The sequence below is a fragment of the Macadamia integrifolia genome, chromosome 3, assembly GCF_013358625.1.
Source record: "Macadamia integrifolia cultivar HAES 741 chromosome 3, SCU_Mint_v3, whole genome shotgun sequence".
NCBI classification, from domain to species: Eukaryota; Viridiplantae; Streptophyta; class Magnoliopsida; order Proteales; family Proteaceae; genus Macadamia; species Macadamia integrifolia.
Window position 1 is genome coordinate 30,546,810 of NC_056559.1, and position 17,273 is coordinate 30,564,082.

The window sequence follows — 17,273 nt, forward strand, 5'->3', positions numbered from 1 at the left end:
AGAGAAAGTTGCTGGATTCATTGGATCCGAATCCGATTAATAAAAGTATGTTTACACATGTCGTGCGATGATTGGACCGAATCATTAACGAAGTCTTCCCTCCGACCCGAGTAAACCGGCTTTCCCTGCAATAAAAAAAATATAAGGAAAGCCTGTCCGCACTTTTGCCTTTTCCAATTGTTAGCACGGGTACAACCCAATTTCAACCGTTGGATTAAAATTCGAAAAGAAGTCGTTCAATACATGATTGGTATCATCTTACAAGATTCCAATCTGATGCACATTAACCAGAAACATCATACTTCCGTTCCTTCCTAAGGGTTTTCCCACACTTTCTCTGCTGATCACTTTTCTCTTTTAAAATAGCAGAGTAAGATCTTGTCGTTTCCTCTTCTTTTCTCTTCTCTCGCCACTGAGTGCTGGTTCTATCTTCTTCAATCTTCGGTTTACGATCTGTGAGGATCAAAATCTGCAAATCCGAGGGTGAGGCTTTAAGAGGAAGAGTGAATTCAGAAATGGCGAGCGGAGGAGGCTACGGAGATGCGAACCAGAAGATCGATTATGTGTTCAAAATAGTACTGATTGGAGATTCTGCGGTGGGTAAATCTCAGATTCTTTCTCGTTTTGCTCGGAATGAGTTCAGCTTAGATTCCAAGGCCACTATCGGTGTTGAGTTTCAGACTCGGACTGTAGTCATCGAGCATAAGAGTGTTAAAGCTCAGATCTGGGACACTGCGGGACAAGAAAGGTAAACTAAACTAGAAATAAATCATCTTCTCTCTTTATATTACTTGTTTCATTTCCTTTTCTTTGCCTTCAATTACTTCTTCTGATCTGTTTGTTGCCGTTGCTGGTTCATTAAGTCCTAAACAACTGGTGTTGTTATGTAATTAGTTTCTTGAAATGTGAATCTTTCGGTACTTTTCTTGTCACTGATACTGTTGTGATACTTAATTTTCCTTGTCACTCTTGATCGGTCTCAACTGGTGTACTACTGAAGATTGAGGATAACGGATGCCAATTTTAGAAGATCTTGATCGATCCCTAGTCTCCTAGTCTAATCTTTTCTCCATTTTCTTTCACATCCAAGGTGGTTCTTTTCCTTGCATTTTGCAAGAATTGATTCTAATAGTATATATTGAAACTGGCTTCATCAACCAACTGCTAGGTAGTTTATTCTTCTTTGTGTGAGGCTAGTTGTTGATATGGTAAATGCGCCCACTACCAACAACAGATAATATAGTTTGTCAACCTTAATGGTGGGTTCTTCTTGATGACTTTGCATGGCTAGTGTGCACCAAAGTAGTAATCAAACCATTCGCTTGAAGAGTCCAATTTTAAACCTACTACCGCAGTCATGTTAAGACGTCCCTTCATCACAACCAAACCTCTCCTGAGTCTCCTCCCAAACCCCCCCCCCCAAAAAAAAGGGTGATAAAAGTAGGCGTCAGTTGATACGAGTGCCTTTACCTAATCCTTTTTGTTAGATCAAACACCAAGAAACACGAATAATAAAGAGACAATAGATCCGTACGACAAAGATTTAACGAGGTTCACACACCAGGGTGGTGTGCTACGTCCTCGGGCGAAGAAGAAGATGATTTACTTTGCAGAAGAGAAATTACACCCTAGCAGCGGCGAGAAAAAACTCGCCCTGAAACCGTAGCTGCGTGAAAACCCTATAATACAATGACTTTCTCAACAAGCAACAGTACATTATATATACTCCAAATCGCGGGTCGACCCATCGGGTCGCGGTCGATCCGGTCGAACCCCTCTGCTTCCATCACAGATCTCAGAAAATTTTCCATTCGGGTGGCCACCAAAATATGTCGGATCGGGTCAATCTCAAAACGGGTCAAGAATTCGAGACAAACTTAACACTTTTGATTACTTATGTATCTTGGAAGCCCAAAAAAGTTAGAAAAACTGAGCTGTCTTTTACCCACCCCAAAAAAGTAGACATCTTCAAATTGCTGATCTCCCCTGTGGTAGGCTTACTGAAGTTAATATTCTATAATGTCATGTCAGGTCAATGTGTACAACACTTTGTTTCTTAAATTTTTTTGGATGCTTTCTTTGATTTCTTCCTTTACTTACATGTGCCACTTAGCTGCAGCTATGTTGTTTATTTTGTATACATTAATATTCTTAATATGTTACTTTTCCGCATTGTATTTATTGTCACTGCTATTGCAATTCTTTTGATTAACTACTTCTTAGGTTAGGGTTCCTTAGTCACTATTGTTATGAATTCTCTATGTGGCAGTTGTTTTCTTCATCAATAAACTTTAAGGGGGATCTTATCCTATTAATGTTACATACTCCCTACAACAAACCCACTGGCGGAATAAAAGTCTTAACTCTTACGAATAGTAACATAACAGAACCTTCTGATTCACCTTCATATTACAAGATGATCTTTAGCTGTTCAAATGCTTTAATTGGTGTATTAACCATCTTGGAGACTTCATCAATAGCATAAAAAAAAGGATGAATATTAGATGACTACTTTGAAATTTTTTGAGATAAAATCTGTAAAGATCTCTAACTAAAATTCAAGCATCTAAAGGTTCATTCATAATCTTGCAAGCAAATATTCCCTAGTGCCTCTACCTTCATTTATCCTGAACCACTGGGGGACTGCTAACTTCTTTATCCTGAACTAGTGGGAAAATACTTGGTGCTACTTGAATGTTTTAATCCCTATTATAGAGTATTGGGTCCTGAAATTTCAAGTGGTGATGGTACACCTAATATAATAAAATTGAGGAAAATAGATGAGAAAAAGAACACAAGGCTAGGGCATTCCTGTTGGGCTTCCATGGGAAAACAACGATCCCACATTGGATGTGAATTGTCCAATGTGGAGTCTTATAAGGACTTGTGTACCCTCTCCTTAACAACTAGATTTTAAGAATGAATTCTACCTGAGTACCAACAATTCCCCATACTTACAGAATGAAAAAGCAATAACCATTTATGTTTATTTACTTTTGTTAGATGGACATAATTCTCTAGTTCTTCTTAAAGGTTAGAGGAGAAGGGGATCTATGGAGAAACCTCTAGAAACCCAACCCACACACCCCCCCCCCCCAAAAAAAAAAAAAAACTGTTGGTGTGAATCTCTACAGGATTGTTATATCCTATGGTAATCTCATTGCTAAAACTGTATCTACTAATTTTCCAGAATTATTGTCAAATTCTCTAAAGATTGTGCTGCTTTTGTCCTCCAACAGATACAGAGCTGTAACAAGTGCATATTATAGGGGTGCTGTTGGAGCCATGTTGGTCTACGACATAACCAAACGCCAGACCTTTGATCACATACCCCGCTGGCTGGAAGAGCTGCGTAGCCATGCTGATAAGAACATTGTGATCATTCTGATTGGTAACAAGACTGATCTAGAGGACCAGAGAGCTGTCCCCACTGAAGATGCCAAAGAATTCGCTGAGAAGGAAGGGCTATTCTTCTTAGAAACATCGGCATTGGAAGCTACTAATGTTGAGATTGCTTTCTTGACTATTTTGACTGAGATATTCAACATTGTTAATAAGAAGAACCTGGTTGCAACTGAGGATCAAAGCAATGGCAACCCAGCTTCCCTATCTGGGAAGAAGATCATCATCCCTGGCCCAGCACAGGTGATCCCAGCTAAGAGCAATATGTGCTGCAAATCATCTTGATTGGTTTTGGTTTCGGGAAGCCTGGCACTCTGTTTCTGGATTAGTATCAATATTTTTGAGCTGTCTTGTGAATTTACTTGTACATTTTGGATTGTCATGGCTTAGTTTTGTATTAGTGTTTTGAAGGAACCCATTTATTCCTTTGTCCCCATGTCGCGAGGTGGGAAGCACACAGAGAGATGGTAATATATCAGTTTTTGCAAGTTGATTTTCTTATTAAGTCTTTCTGAAATTGAGTTTTGACAAATTTCCAATCCAGCAAGCTTCTGCATAAATCTAATCGAATCAAGGATGAAAGATCAATTTGATGATATACATCCAGTATACGCATGAATTCACTTAGATATGTTGGACATTTTAGAGATATGCATTGGCACATGGAAGAGATGCTCTGAAGAATTAAAGGCACTATGCGATCCAACTTAAAATTATTTCGATATTTGTTCATAAATACGCACATATTGTTCTAAAATTTTTGTTATTAATGAAAGCATGGAGTGTAGGGGTGTCAGACGGTCGGTTTGGCCTGGTTTTGGTCTGGAAATGATTGAGACTAAAACCTAACCATTGAGAAACTTGAGTTTATTTTGGTTCTTTAGTAGCGGTTTAATTCCTTTTTGCTCCAATTACAGCATGAACACATTAGATGAATTTTGTTATTCCTGGTTATCTTGTTGTTTGATTGTTTGACACAGGGAAGATGATTTAAAATTTTTTTATCGAATCTTTCTTCACCCTAGGTTATGAATGTTAGGATTCATTGTGGTTCAAGCTTGAAGACCAATCTAAACCTAAGCGAATTCATTCCCACATTCATTAGCCACAAAGCACTTCCTGGTTGGTCTCTTTGGAAGCCTATTAAATTGAAAGGGAAAAATTATTAATATTGTAATCAATGGATAAATAGAGTCTGTAGCGAAATCATGGTTACAAATCAAACCATTGTTTATCAGTATAAGAGAAAAATAACTAATATTAAAATAAAATGGATAACTAATCAATCAGAAGATAACAAATATTGAAATCACAAAATGTACCCTATTGTCAAATCATTCATTTAAATATCCAACTAAATTTGTAAATTGAACAAGGAGATCAATGGAAGCATTGTTAAAAATCAATTTTCTTTGTTCATAACCTCATACTCATTGATTTATATCAATTCTCTTTACAACAAATCTTCTTACTAATATTGCAATCGATGAATAATCAATTCTATCATTCATAATATTAAACTCAATGATTTTTTTTATTTTTTTTCGATTCGATTTTCAATTTGGATATTTGTTGAGTTATTTATTGCAACTTGAGGACAACTTGAATGTAACGTTGAAAATACAAGACTAAAGTCTTAATATGAGCCATAAAGTAGAGATGAGATCTGATCATCTGAAGCTTGACAGTTCCTGAGGAGGATACTGTATAAGAAACTTAGCACTCACTAGTCACTAGTTTAAACAATGAAGCTAAGTTTGTTTCCGTCGGTATCAGTGGCAAAAATAAAAAATTACATATTGGTAATTCTACTTTTTGCAGGTATAAAAAATTACATATTGGTAATTCTACTTTTTGCAGGTAAAACAGAAATAAAAGATAATGACCAATGCAATATCCTATTAAAGCACGGACTTATAAGTTATAACCTCACCGTATCATCTGCTTCAAATTTGGATTTTTTTTTTTTTTTTTTGGCTGGAACAAATGTTTATTGATTTGCCAGTAAGAGAATAAAAGCATATCAACTTAAAGAATTTACGATGCACTTAAAATTTCTGAAACAACTTGGTTGTATTTAGCTTGCTCAACATCTCCTAATATTACCTACCTGTTATTGTTATCAAGTTGGAAAATTCAACAATGACAGTAAATCCCCGGGGGAGAGTGGGAGATTTGGCAATGCCGCACAACCAAAACTATAGCCAACGACATACCAAAAAATAAAAGTACATCAAAAAGGGAAGAAAAATGAGAACACCAACAAAATTAGCTCAACAAGCTGGGGGCTTGCTCAATTGTTCCAGGTTCTTGGATCACTTGGAGGTCATCGGTAGGTACTGTTCCATCTGTCTCCATGCCAAGAGTCTTATTTTCCTGTCCCAAAGAGCCCTTTTCACTCCCCGTTTGTACAGAAAGCCTTTGAAGCAGTTGCTGACAGTCTATTGCAGACACCATCACAGTTACATTGGACTTGCCCTTCCAGCAACCAATAGCTATTGTTGAGCCATCCACTCGAATAGGATCTGAAGTAACTCCACCTTCTGCAATAAAGGATAATTTGGTGAAAATATTTAGTACGTACTGTACATAATTATGGTTTCAATTTTTATATAAAAAACAAAAAATGAGTAGGATGCTAGCAACACCTTTTGTCAGCACAACAATGCAACAGCCCAACACGAGTTTGGATGCCTTATGACCAAACTCAGTATCAGAGAAATCTGCAAACTTGACTGTCCTGTTTTGCAAGAGGTGCTTGAAGTCGACTAACGATGCACATAGGATCTGCTTGGTGATGTATGGGAGGAGCAAAGGCAGCCCTTCTGATGATATCCGAAAAGAACATTCTGTAGATGTACCTTCTCTTGAAGTTTGACGCTCCTGAAATCAAAACCACAATAAATGATGCTTTCAGGATACTAGATCCTTCAATGAATCAAATTGACAACTAAATGAAAGAATAATTATCTCCTTAGACAAGCCAGGATAAATGAGTGTAACAAATAATTATAGATGTTAAGTAGGTGGCAGTATTTAACTATACTGACTATCAATCTTAACAGTAGCCATGCCCTTAAATCACAGTTGCAGTTTGTTGCTCTTATACTGATTGCATTTATACACAGCAAATAAAGGAATCAATGAGATGAAGTTGAATGCAGAAGAAACTTACAAATGTCTTGATGCCAATGGAAGTTATCTTAAGTTTCTGTCCAGCTCGGAAATTCAGCTTGAGAACATCCTGAACTGACTTTGATATATAATAAATCCTCTTCACACGGAGAGTATCACTATTCCTTGTGACAAGGTGACCATCAAGCGGAAAGGATTCACCAATGCCATAGAATGCTTTTATGCTATTGACAATGGTTTCATCCTTGAAAACAACAACAGGGTCCACCCCTCTCCACTTCCCTTGAACCTGTAATCTTTGCTTCACCTTTTTTGAACTTTCAAGGCTAATCTCCCCATCCCTGTGCAATTTGGATTCCTCAGGTTCCTTGTCTTCACATATTCCGCTCAGATCAGGTTCCAAAGCACCTTCCTCTGGCTGTTTATCTGGTAAATCAGCATCAGATGTTACTTCAGAATGATGATCTGCACCATCTTCTGATAAATTTATCTCCAACCCATCTGTATCTTCAATTAACTCATCTGATAATTTCTTGGGGAACTCCACGTTTCCAGAAGTATATTTCCCTTGATTCTCTAAAGTTGCTGCAGAAGGACAAAAAGATCAAGTATGGACTAATCAACTCACAAAGAAAAAAAATATTAAACATGTGGAGCAAGATATCTATCTGCTTCTTGATGGAAGACAATGAAATTTAATATACATTTCAAGGACACTGCAATGAAATCCAGCAATTGGTTTTCAAGTTTAGAAATCTGTAATATTGTCTGATATTTAGTCCCCAGAAACTCTAGAAGAATCCCTCATTCACTTTTATTAGCTCCATTAATTTTGATGTAAAACCAATAAAGGGGAATTACCCAGTGATGGTCCCACCTATGCGGGGTCCTAGGAGGGATGAGTATAGAGTCAGTCCTAATCATCAGCATTTTTACGTAAAGTGGCCACCCTCAATACTCGAACCAATAATCAGTATATCAATATTGAGAAAACTCAACTTCTTACCAGTTACTTATTATTTATATTAGCACTCTGAACATTAGGTTCATTGTAAATGCTTGACAAATTAACTATGGAGATGAAAACATCATGAGTGAGTCCTACACATCTCTTCATATAGAGCTAAGCCCATATGCCTTAGCCTTACGCTGGGATATGCAGAAATCAAGACCACCCATGGGATAGGATCCCAAATTGGCCACATGCTGAGGGCCTCTGCCTGTCTGATACCCAAATGTATCTCTTTCTGTATCTGAGTGAACCTCCCCACCCCCCCCCCCGGGTGTTTTCAATTGTTTATGTATACTGATTTTATAGTTAAGATGCATTTCACAAGAGAATGTATCTGCTTAACCCTTCCTTTTTTACCACCGCAGTTTTTTTTTTTTTTTTTAATGATTCAAGTAATGCATATAAATGACGTTTATAAGGACCAACTACATGAGAGATCCCGTTGGACATTACTCCCCAACATGTTTGCACTATTTCCAAAGTACTGTCTCTATGATTAATCATGTCCTATCATGGGTAAATTGGATTTCCTGACAAAGAAAGCAAATAAAATGGGAAAGAAATACCAGGCAAGGGAGAAATCTTGTGAAATACAGCAATGAAAAAGGCTCCAGTGTTCTGATCATGAGGCAGTATCCTCATACAACGTTCTAAAGGAAGACTAGAAACTTCGTCGTCCAAAACAGTTGGAGTGACGAAACTTTCCAACTGCACAAGTCCCTCTTCACAACCTGCATTACTTCCATTCTGAAGTCCCTTTCCAGAGCTAGGTGAATTTCCCATATCTTGGTCCTGATGTGCGCCAATATCTTCTTGCAAACCATCAGACAAAGCATTAATTGTGTCTGAGCTACTACCTGAAGGAAACATGCTTGGAACAATCGCCACTCTTCGGAATCTTGGAACATCTTTGTAGGAAGCTAACCAGATGCTTTTATCTCTAACCTGCCAGGCAGATGCAAATGGAAGTAAAGTCAGATGTTTCACATACAGTTAAATCAGTGTAAAAACAGTGGAAATTGTTCCAGAAGTTCTTTATCCATAGTGCAATTCAAGTAGCAGTTATAATTGCATGTCTCCATACTATAACCAATTAACAAAACTGTTCCTCCATCAAGATTATCACTAATATATGTTACTCGCTAGCTCTACCATCCAATAACATCAACCACCCAGGATCCTTGAGATCATCCACAGTGGATCCTTGAGATTGTCTAATGGTGAGGTTGTTGATGTTTATTACACACCAATTGCAGAAGGGAATTCCATGGACTCAGCCGGTAAGTCTTTGGAATATCGACTGGGTTTGTGAGAAGGAGATTGTGCAAATATTATTTCGTGGATGTCTAATCACTCCGAGGAGCCTTGGAGGTTATTCATCTCATTAGATCCTTTCTGTGCATGCATGGACCCTGGGATTTAATGTTATTTCCAATGGAATCCAAAAAGGGTGAATAGACAAGTGATAATTTGGCCAAGCAAGGGATCATCCATCCGAGGATGTCTTAACAAGATAGTGTTACTTTGAGACAGGAATCCTGTAAAGGTGGGTGATGCTCCTTGTTGATGTTGTTTAATACTATTTTGCTTGCCTCTTTTTGAAGGCCCGCTATATCTAGTATCCATCTCAAACTTGGAACCAACAGCAACTCCCGCAAAGTGATATTTCCCTTTCTGACGCTAATCCTACTGAGAGGAGAACTTACACTCGCTGCTTAACAGTTGAATTAACCCTATTTAATTCTAACTTTAAACTGTTGAATAACTTCGCCAAAGCCTAGCCCGAGGAAAAGGGACTATACTCAATGGCCATAGGCTACATGCATTTTAATTTAGAAGGATCATCAAGAGTTTCTAATGGCGGCAACAGATTGGTTTTGGTCAACGGCAACCCTAACCTCACCAACTGCAGGAAAGCCAAGTCCACCCAGCCCCAACAAGACCTAAAACATCTACCAACTTTTGAGCATTTGAGTCTCATAGAGATGTGAGACTGAGTTGGGGACTAGGGTTTTTAACATAACAAACCAGCTCCTACCCTGTTAAGTAATGCACATATCAAACCCAAACCCTAGTTTGGAATTAGGATGGAAATCTACTAGGATTTGGAGCAGAATAGATACAAAGAGGGTGTAGACAGACATAAATAGAAGCTGATGTGGGTACAACCAGCATTGACAAATGGATTATATTAATGCAGCCCCAACAAGACCTAAAACATCTAACAACTTTAGAGCATTTGAGTCTCATAGAGATGTGAGACTGAGTTGGGGACTAGGGTTTTTAACATAACAAACCAGCTCCTACCCTGTTAAGTAATGCACATATCAAACCCAAACCCTAATTTGGAATTAGGATGGAAATCTACTAGGATTTGGAGCAGAATAGATACAAAGAGGGTGTAGACAGACATAAATAGAAGCTGATGTGGGTACAACCAGCATTGACAAATGGATTATATTAATGCAGCCCCAACAAGACCTAAAACATCTAACAACTTTAGAGCATTTGAGTCTCATAGAGATGTGAGACTGAGTTGGGGACTAGGGTTTTTAACATAACAAACCAGCTCCTACCCTGTTAAGTAATGCACATATCAAACCCAAACCCTAGTTTGGAATTAGGATGGAAATCTACTAGGATTTGGAGCAGAATAGATACAAAGAGGGTGTAGACAGACATAAATAGAAGCTGATCACAAAACTGTTCTAAATAAAACCCAGAAATCAGAACACTTTTATATTGGAGAAAACATAAAATCCCTAGGTCCAAGTTCTCTGGAACTTAGATTGAGTTTTCTACAGGCTGACTGGACCAAACAAACCCAAACCACTGATCTCTAACCGAAATATGGATGCAACTCCAACTAGCCTTCTACTTCTTCAATCAGAATACCTTCAGATTTCTCTGCCCCATCGTGCTGTGAGCCTGTGACTCTGGAGAACCTTGAGCTAACAATATCAGAGGCATTGCTGAACAAATTCCCAGACAACTCGGCTTTCAACTTGCCTACAGACAGCAGAATTTGGTATCCACTGGTTCCTTGGAGACACAATTTGACTTTTGGTTTCTCCATGGAAATACGAAGGATGACATTAGACAAAATAGCTCAAGATCAAGAAGGTGAGTTCAGAGTTAAAGAAAAAATTTAAGAAAAAAATCAAGAAAAAGAAGGGGAAAAATACATTAGAATACATGTATGCACTATGCAGAAAAGAGTAAGTGGGAGAAGAAAGTAAGGAGTGGGAAAAAGAAGCACCAGCAAAGAGAAGCGAGGAAGAAAAATAAAGAGGAAACTTACCGGTGATGCGGGTCATACTGTACCAATAGGCTTAAGTTTTAGTGCCCAATGTGTTATATGAGTCATGGTTGGTATTTTTGGCTTTACTATTGTAATGAATCAATTCTATAATCTACCCTAGTTTATAGATGACTCCAAGTAGCTGAAGAGGGAGGAATACATAAAAGATAAAAAACAAAAATCATGATACAACGTGGAAGGAGTTTTGGGAAGAGGGGAGCGGGTTCAAATAGTGCATGGATTTTTGGTTGGTTGCAGCTCACAGGGGGCTTGCATAAAGCTGTTAGTGTGCTCTGGCATGTAGGAACATTTCCTTATGGTCAAAGGCTGAATCTACAAATAATGTAAATGAAAAGCTCCCAGAGAGAGATACTCTAGGAATCATATTTCTTGTCATGTAGTTTAATCTATCTCTTCATTCTTTTTTTTAAGGCTATTTTGTGCTTGTACATGACTACATTCCCCCTTATGAGTGTACGATCATTTTCTCTTCTCTTCAATAAATGCTACAGTTATATATATATATATATATAAATATATATACTCTTGGGTTGTATGTGATAGGTGTCCATGTTTCAGAAGTAAGTGGGAATCATCGGCAGCTTTAGTGATTACAGATTCTCTGTATCTGCTGTCATGTTTTCCCCCTTTACCAAGTTTGTTTAGCATTATTCTTCTTTCCTCCTATCTTGTCTACCTTCAGACTTTGAATTTCAGTTCAGCTCAATTGCATGTCTTATATCTTCTTTTCTTTAACGAAATTTTATGTACCAAACATGTGGTGCCCCGGGGAGGGAGGGGTGCTCTTACAGCCACCAAATTACCTCAGCAACCACCGCTTCATTCTCAACTGGATTCATTGAGCAGGTTGAGTAAACCATTCTTCCACCAACTTTAAGCAACTGTATACCTGCAATATGCAACATAATGTTATTGGAACACTAACAGGAAATCTTAATATGGTTTCTAAGTAAACTAGGGGAAGACTAAATTTGAGGTAAGTTTGTATAAATAAAGGAGAACATATGATTAGTTTCATTCCAGGTGACCATAAAAAATGTCTCCAATTTACGTAAACTTCCACAATTTTAAGCTAATGCACATAATCTGAGGGTGTAGAGTAAACTATGAATAATATTCTATTTTTTATCAACAAAAAATGAAAGGCTGCCTAGGTACATTTGTAGGTAGTAGATATATTGGATTTTGTGCTTTAGAGTTTATCCTATATTTGGGATTCTATCCTTTTAAGATCAAATGTGAAGGATCAAGAACCCCTAAGATACAAGCCCAACAATCCATACCTAGCCAAATTTCCCCACCTTATATGAAAAAAACTGGTTCTCATCACTTGATAATTCAACAACCATGAAAAGAGAAAAAATGAAAACTAACAAAACGACCCACCGAACCACTCACAACAGACACTCAAAGAAAGGAAGACCAAACCAAGATATCCATAACAAAAGAACTACAATCATTTCAGAATAATTATAATCGTTACCACGCATGGCAATCTGCACTTGAAGACGATGAACCCCATTGCCCAGTCCTGCATTCCTAGATACAACAAATAATGTACGTCAGGAAAATTACCAAAGGAAAAAAGCAAGGTCATTAGGAGAAAGTAACTACCACTTCCTCCAAATATCAGGAGCCTTTCGAAGGGTGCCATCTCCACTGCAGGGAACATCACATAAGACACGGTCAAATAGAAGTTCACTAATCATTGGATCCTTGAAACTTCCTGTTTCAGATGCATCCAAGCAACTATTGTTCGAATGACAGCTAGGGAAGTGTTGGGCCTCGTGATTTGTAACTATCAAGTTGGCACTGCACATCCTTTTCGTCTGGTGGATAAGAAGATTACATCTTTGGATGTCAACATCATTTGCGATAACCTGAAACAAGCAAAAACAAAAAATCAATCACTTGGAATATTCAGGATACTCAAATCCATACTGTCATGTAACCTAAAGAATCCAAAAAATTAAGCCACGGATAGGATCAGGGATCAAGCCATCCCAGACCAACCCCAATCCAGAACAGTCTGAATTAGCCAATCCTGACTGAATCAATATTGCAGACAAGGACCAGGTGGTACTCAAATGTTTTGAGTTCAAACCCAATTTCTATATATATATATATATATATATCTGACAAGAGTAAATCTGGTCGGCCCAAAAACCTACCACATGGTATGTCAAATTGGGCTGAAATCTTGTGGACAGGTAGGGTAGACACCTAGGTCCCCTGCCCATATGTCAAGTTTCAACCAAATGTAGTTTGCCAAGTGGAAAAAAAGAGCTTTGAATATCCAGTACTGTGGGAGAGGTGATGCATGCCAATACACAGGGGTGTATATGGTTGAATTTGTCTGAAATTTGACATGTGTCTTATCCAGACGGTCAACTGTCTATCCAGCTGTCAGAATTGCCATGAGGCAAAATTTTGTGGACTGTCAATGGAAGCTCATCTTGACAAGGCACGAACACACAGACACACACACACAAATATTCAAGGACTCTGAATTTAAAGTACAAAGAATATCAAAAACATAACTAAAGAGGAAGAGAAGTCAGAGAAAAGACCATTCCATCAGGTAGCAATCCAGGTTCAGTTGATTGGTGTATAATCTCAAGTAATTGGAAAGTTTTTGAACCAGGAGCTGCACACACTGTATGAAACCACAGGATCCAGTCAGGGAAAACACTAAGTTTCTCTTGAAAGGTCTTGTGAAATATAAAAGAGGTATATCAGCAACCTGATAAGATCATTTAATGAAACTTCAAGAGCCTTCCTGAAAATCTAATAATGAACTAATAATCCTACAAGTGATTTTCCATTCTCTATCAGTCTTAATTTTCCTTTTAACCACAAAAATTTAGAATTAAATGCATGAGAAGCAGCTTACTATCAAGCACAAAATGATGGGGAAGCACATCCAGAAATAGAGGAGGTACCTGTGTCACAGGAAATAACAGCAAATGAATGATCATTTTAACTTTAGCAAATTTATAATAAGACAGAAAAACTGCCCACTGAAAATACATAATTTTTACAGAGATTGTATAATAAACGGCATGGTAAGAATTTAACCCTAAGAGATACCAATATAAGATAAAGCTACGCACCATGCTGACAGCTTCCTGTCTTGTGATGTTTCCAATTTCATTTTCTTGCTTTAAGAACTCATGGAACCTGAGATTCATTAAACCAATACGACTGTAAGATCCTACCTAGCTGTAAGTCAAGCAACTCAAGAAGGTCACTTCTATGAAAGAAATAAACGCCACATAATAGTTCTGAACAAAATGAAGCCACAGGAAAACCAAACTCATCCCCCCACCCTTCCCCCTCCCCCCCAAAAAAAAAAAAAAAATGTGAAAGAGTATCCAATAGTAGCAGTATGGAAGCAAAACCAACCATTAGTGACACACAAAAATGTCTATCATTCATTAACCTCAGCCTCAAGAGATTTCATAAAGTCGTTCTCTAACTGCGACCGGATGTCCTTGAAAAACTGGCCACTGTAGCATGGGAAAAAAATGGGATTAACATTTACAAAGACTGGAATACTGCTTGCATGGAACCACAGTTACTGTTTTGCAGCGAACAATTGAGCTTTAAGATGAGAAACTTTTTCCTATCACAAACATCAAAATTACACTTCATTTTATAAAAGATGCAAATATTTCGTCTACAATATTCATGCCACATGCTCACACTTCTATCCACACGCACGCGCACAGACACACACACACACACACACACAACAAAAAAAAGAAGAAGAAGAAGAAGGAAGAAAGAAAGAAAGAAGAGAGATTAAAGGTATACTGTATTATTGTTCTTAACAAGGAGAACCAGCTCAAATGATAAAAGATCTAATTACACCAACGAATTCCAACTAGCAAGTCACCTACCATATAATTACCAACATGAGCACAAATCCTGGTAAAAGAGGTAATTTACACTACAATTTCATTTTTTCGAAAACATAAAACAGATGAATTCAATAGAAGATCAGCACACAGCAAAGAATTTCTTAGAAGCAGACCTACTCCATATACCTGAAAATATCAGCAAACCTCATGGAAATCTGGACCTCAATATTCCAAATGCCCACATTACAGCTAAAGTACCAAGTTTCACTTCCATGGTATACTCCTTTCAAACCAGAAGAACTGGTATACTCCTTTCAAACCAGAAGAACGAACAGGCCACTGGGTAAAGCGAGTCGTAAGATCCCTCGGCCAGGTAACTTGGACACGAATAAGCACAGGTACAGTCTCCATGCAATCAAATGCATCCTGCTACAAAGAAATAAATGGATTTTCATGCTGCTTCTGTTGTAAAAGCAACATCTATTCCATTGACAGCCACAGCACAAGCAAAAGTAGTAAATTTTACAGAGTCAAAGATTCCAAAACCCTGATGACATCTTAAAAATTGTAACCTTGATTATCATTCAATTCTCTCAAGTCTCATCAGCAGGTCATTATATGGAGCAACTAAGAAGCACCCCTTCTTTCCACCCCTCCATACCATTTTGTCTTCTCCACCAAATTAAGATCTACAACACTCTTCAATCTCCTCGTTCAGAAAATCTCTTCTATAGCTTGAGATCCAGAACAACAACTCATCTTTCACCTCAAAACAGCTATCAACTGCAGCCTATTTAAGTTGATAATCTGTTATGCATGGGGCAGAAGTTAAATAGCCTAAACACAACTAGCATGAGAGCTTCCAACTTCCTCATGTCTCACCCACTAGCATACAGCAAGTACTTACAGGCTATCATTTCACTCACAAGCTGCTGTCTCCAAGAAAAATCTCTATAATCGCTTCCAAGAAATCCCTAGTCATCTTCAGCGCCAGATGAACCCCCAAATCACCAGCCTTGGCAGCTCACACACCCATTTCCACTTGACTAGGTGGAATTTCTTCTTCTTTTAGTGCCCAAACCTATTTGAGGTTACAGGTACAATAAGACTGCTGTTCTATGCCATCTTCAAGATTAATAATGAAAATGACAATAACTGAAATACCAAATGGAGTAAAATCACTCAAAATATATTGGCAACTCATACTTCAATCATAACACAATGCCCGTCCTTATTCAAGTGGTTACATTAATGCAGCTCATGAATATCCAAATCACTGAAGAGGAAGATATGCATTACTTGTCTGATTAACTATGTCTAGATAATTTCAGAAACTAGGGGAAAAAATCAAAATTCTGATATCTTCCAATCAAAATATCCACGCCCCCACGCAAAAACCAAGGGGCCAGATTTTGGTTCCAAGAATCAAGTTAAATACATGTTCTTCTCCCAATCTTACCTGGAATTGATTCTGAAAGCAGCCGGTAATGGTTTCCGAAGTATCTCCATGTACACATCCCATTCTTCATCGGGCACTATTCCTTGCTCCTACAATGCACAAAACAGGATATCTTTTCTTCAGGAAAGAAAAAGAGCTCAACGCATCAAATTCACAATAGATGATCTATTATCCAAGTGAAAGAAAAAAAAATGAGACAGAAAGAGTGAAAGGGAATAAAACCCTGTAGTATTCTTCGAAAGCGACGTTCTGAGTAGCGAAAGGTTCCCAAGCATAGCCATTGGAAGTAGGGTTATCAGATTTGTCCTTCTTCCAGACGTTCTCTCGCGGTTCCCTGAAGTGTTTACGCTGCGTGCGACCTCGCTTCCTACCCATTTTTGTCTGTTACTATAGCTTACGATGCCAGTCCTGCCTTTGCCGGAAGACGAGAATGAGAGACAGCAAGCAGGAGTGGATTGCCGAGACTTTAGGAGAGCGGCCGGGTTTATGGCTTTGTGCGTGTTGTGGGCTTGTGGCCGAGTTGGTTTGTGGGACTCATGCGGGAAATAGGGTGTCAAATGGTCAGTCTGGTCCGGTTTAGTGATCAGTTCAACTTTTAATCTTGTACCGGAAGAAATCGAAGTCGAACCGTTGGTCTTGGTTTTGGTCTTGGTTTTGATAGGTCATTCTAGTGCCTAGTGCCTAGTGTGCTGACTTGCAGCGTCTGCTCTGGAGGTTAGTGGATTATCTCGTGCCGCATGAGTGTGTGAGTTAGTATTTAGTTAGTATTTAATATGTACATGACATTCATTGTTATATTGATTCCTAATGAGCATGAATTTTTTACACATTATAGCTCATCAATTGCGCTAGGCAAATGTTGTGCAAATGTTGTTTTGAGTCTAATAGTTCTTAATGCCCTATGGCCTACAATGCCCAATCTTTTTCTTAGGTTCTACCTTGACCATTTGTTGTTTTATTTTTTTTATTAAAAATATTCTTACAATAAAATTGGAAAATTCAAAATACAAACCTTTGTTTTTATTTCTCGAGAAGTATTTCTTCTAAAACATGATTATTTGTTGCAGAGGCATCTATTAT

At 38.1% G+C, this 17,273-nt stretch overlaps 1 protein-coding gene and 1 pseudogene across 1 annotated transcript; one reads left to right on the top strand and one right to left on the bottom strand.

Moving 5' to 3' along the window:
* Positions 1 to 369: 369 nt before the first annotated feature.
* LOC122074658 (ras-related protein Rab11A) lies at positions 370 to 3,903 on the top strand. The gene is made up of 2 exons (XM_042639576.1): positions 370 to 748; positions 3,240 to 3,903. The coding sequence occupies exons 1-2, from the start codon at positions 516 to 518 to the stop codon at positions 3,685 to 3,687; spliced, it is 681 nt and encodes a 226-aa protein (XP_042495510.1). The 5' UTR covers positions 370 to 515; the 3' UTR covers positions 3,688 to 3,903.
* Positions 3,904 to 5,456: 1,553 nt separating this feature from the next.
* LOC122074347 lies at positions 5,457 to 16,728 on the bottom strand (annotated as a pseudogene).
* Between the last annotated feature and the right edge of the window lie 545 nt (positions 16,729 to 17,273).

What these genes read in the sequence shown, in the direction of transcription:
- LOC122074658 (XM_042639576.1), top strand. Translation starts at nt 516, where the DNA reads ATGGCGAGCGGAGGAGGCTACGGAGATGCGAACCAGAAGATCGATTAT. An exon ending in GACACTGCGGGACAAGAAAG is followed by an intron (nt 749 to 3,239) that starts GTAAACTAAACT and finishes GTCCTCCAACAG; the next exon opens with ATACAGAGCTGTAACAAGTG.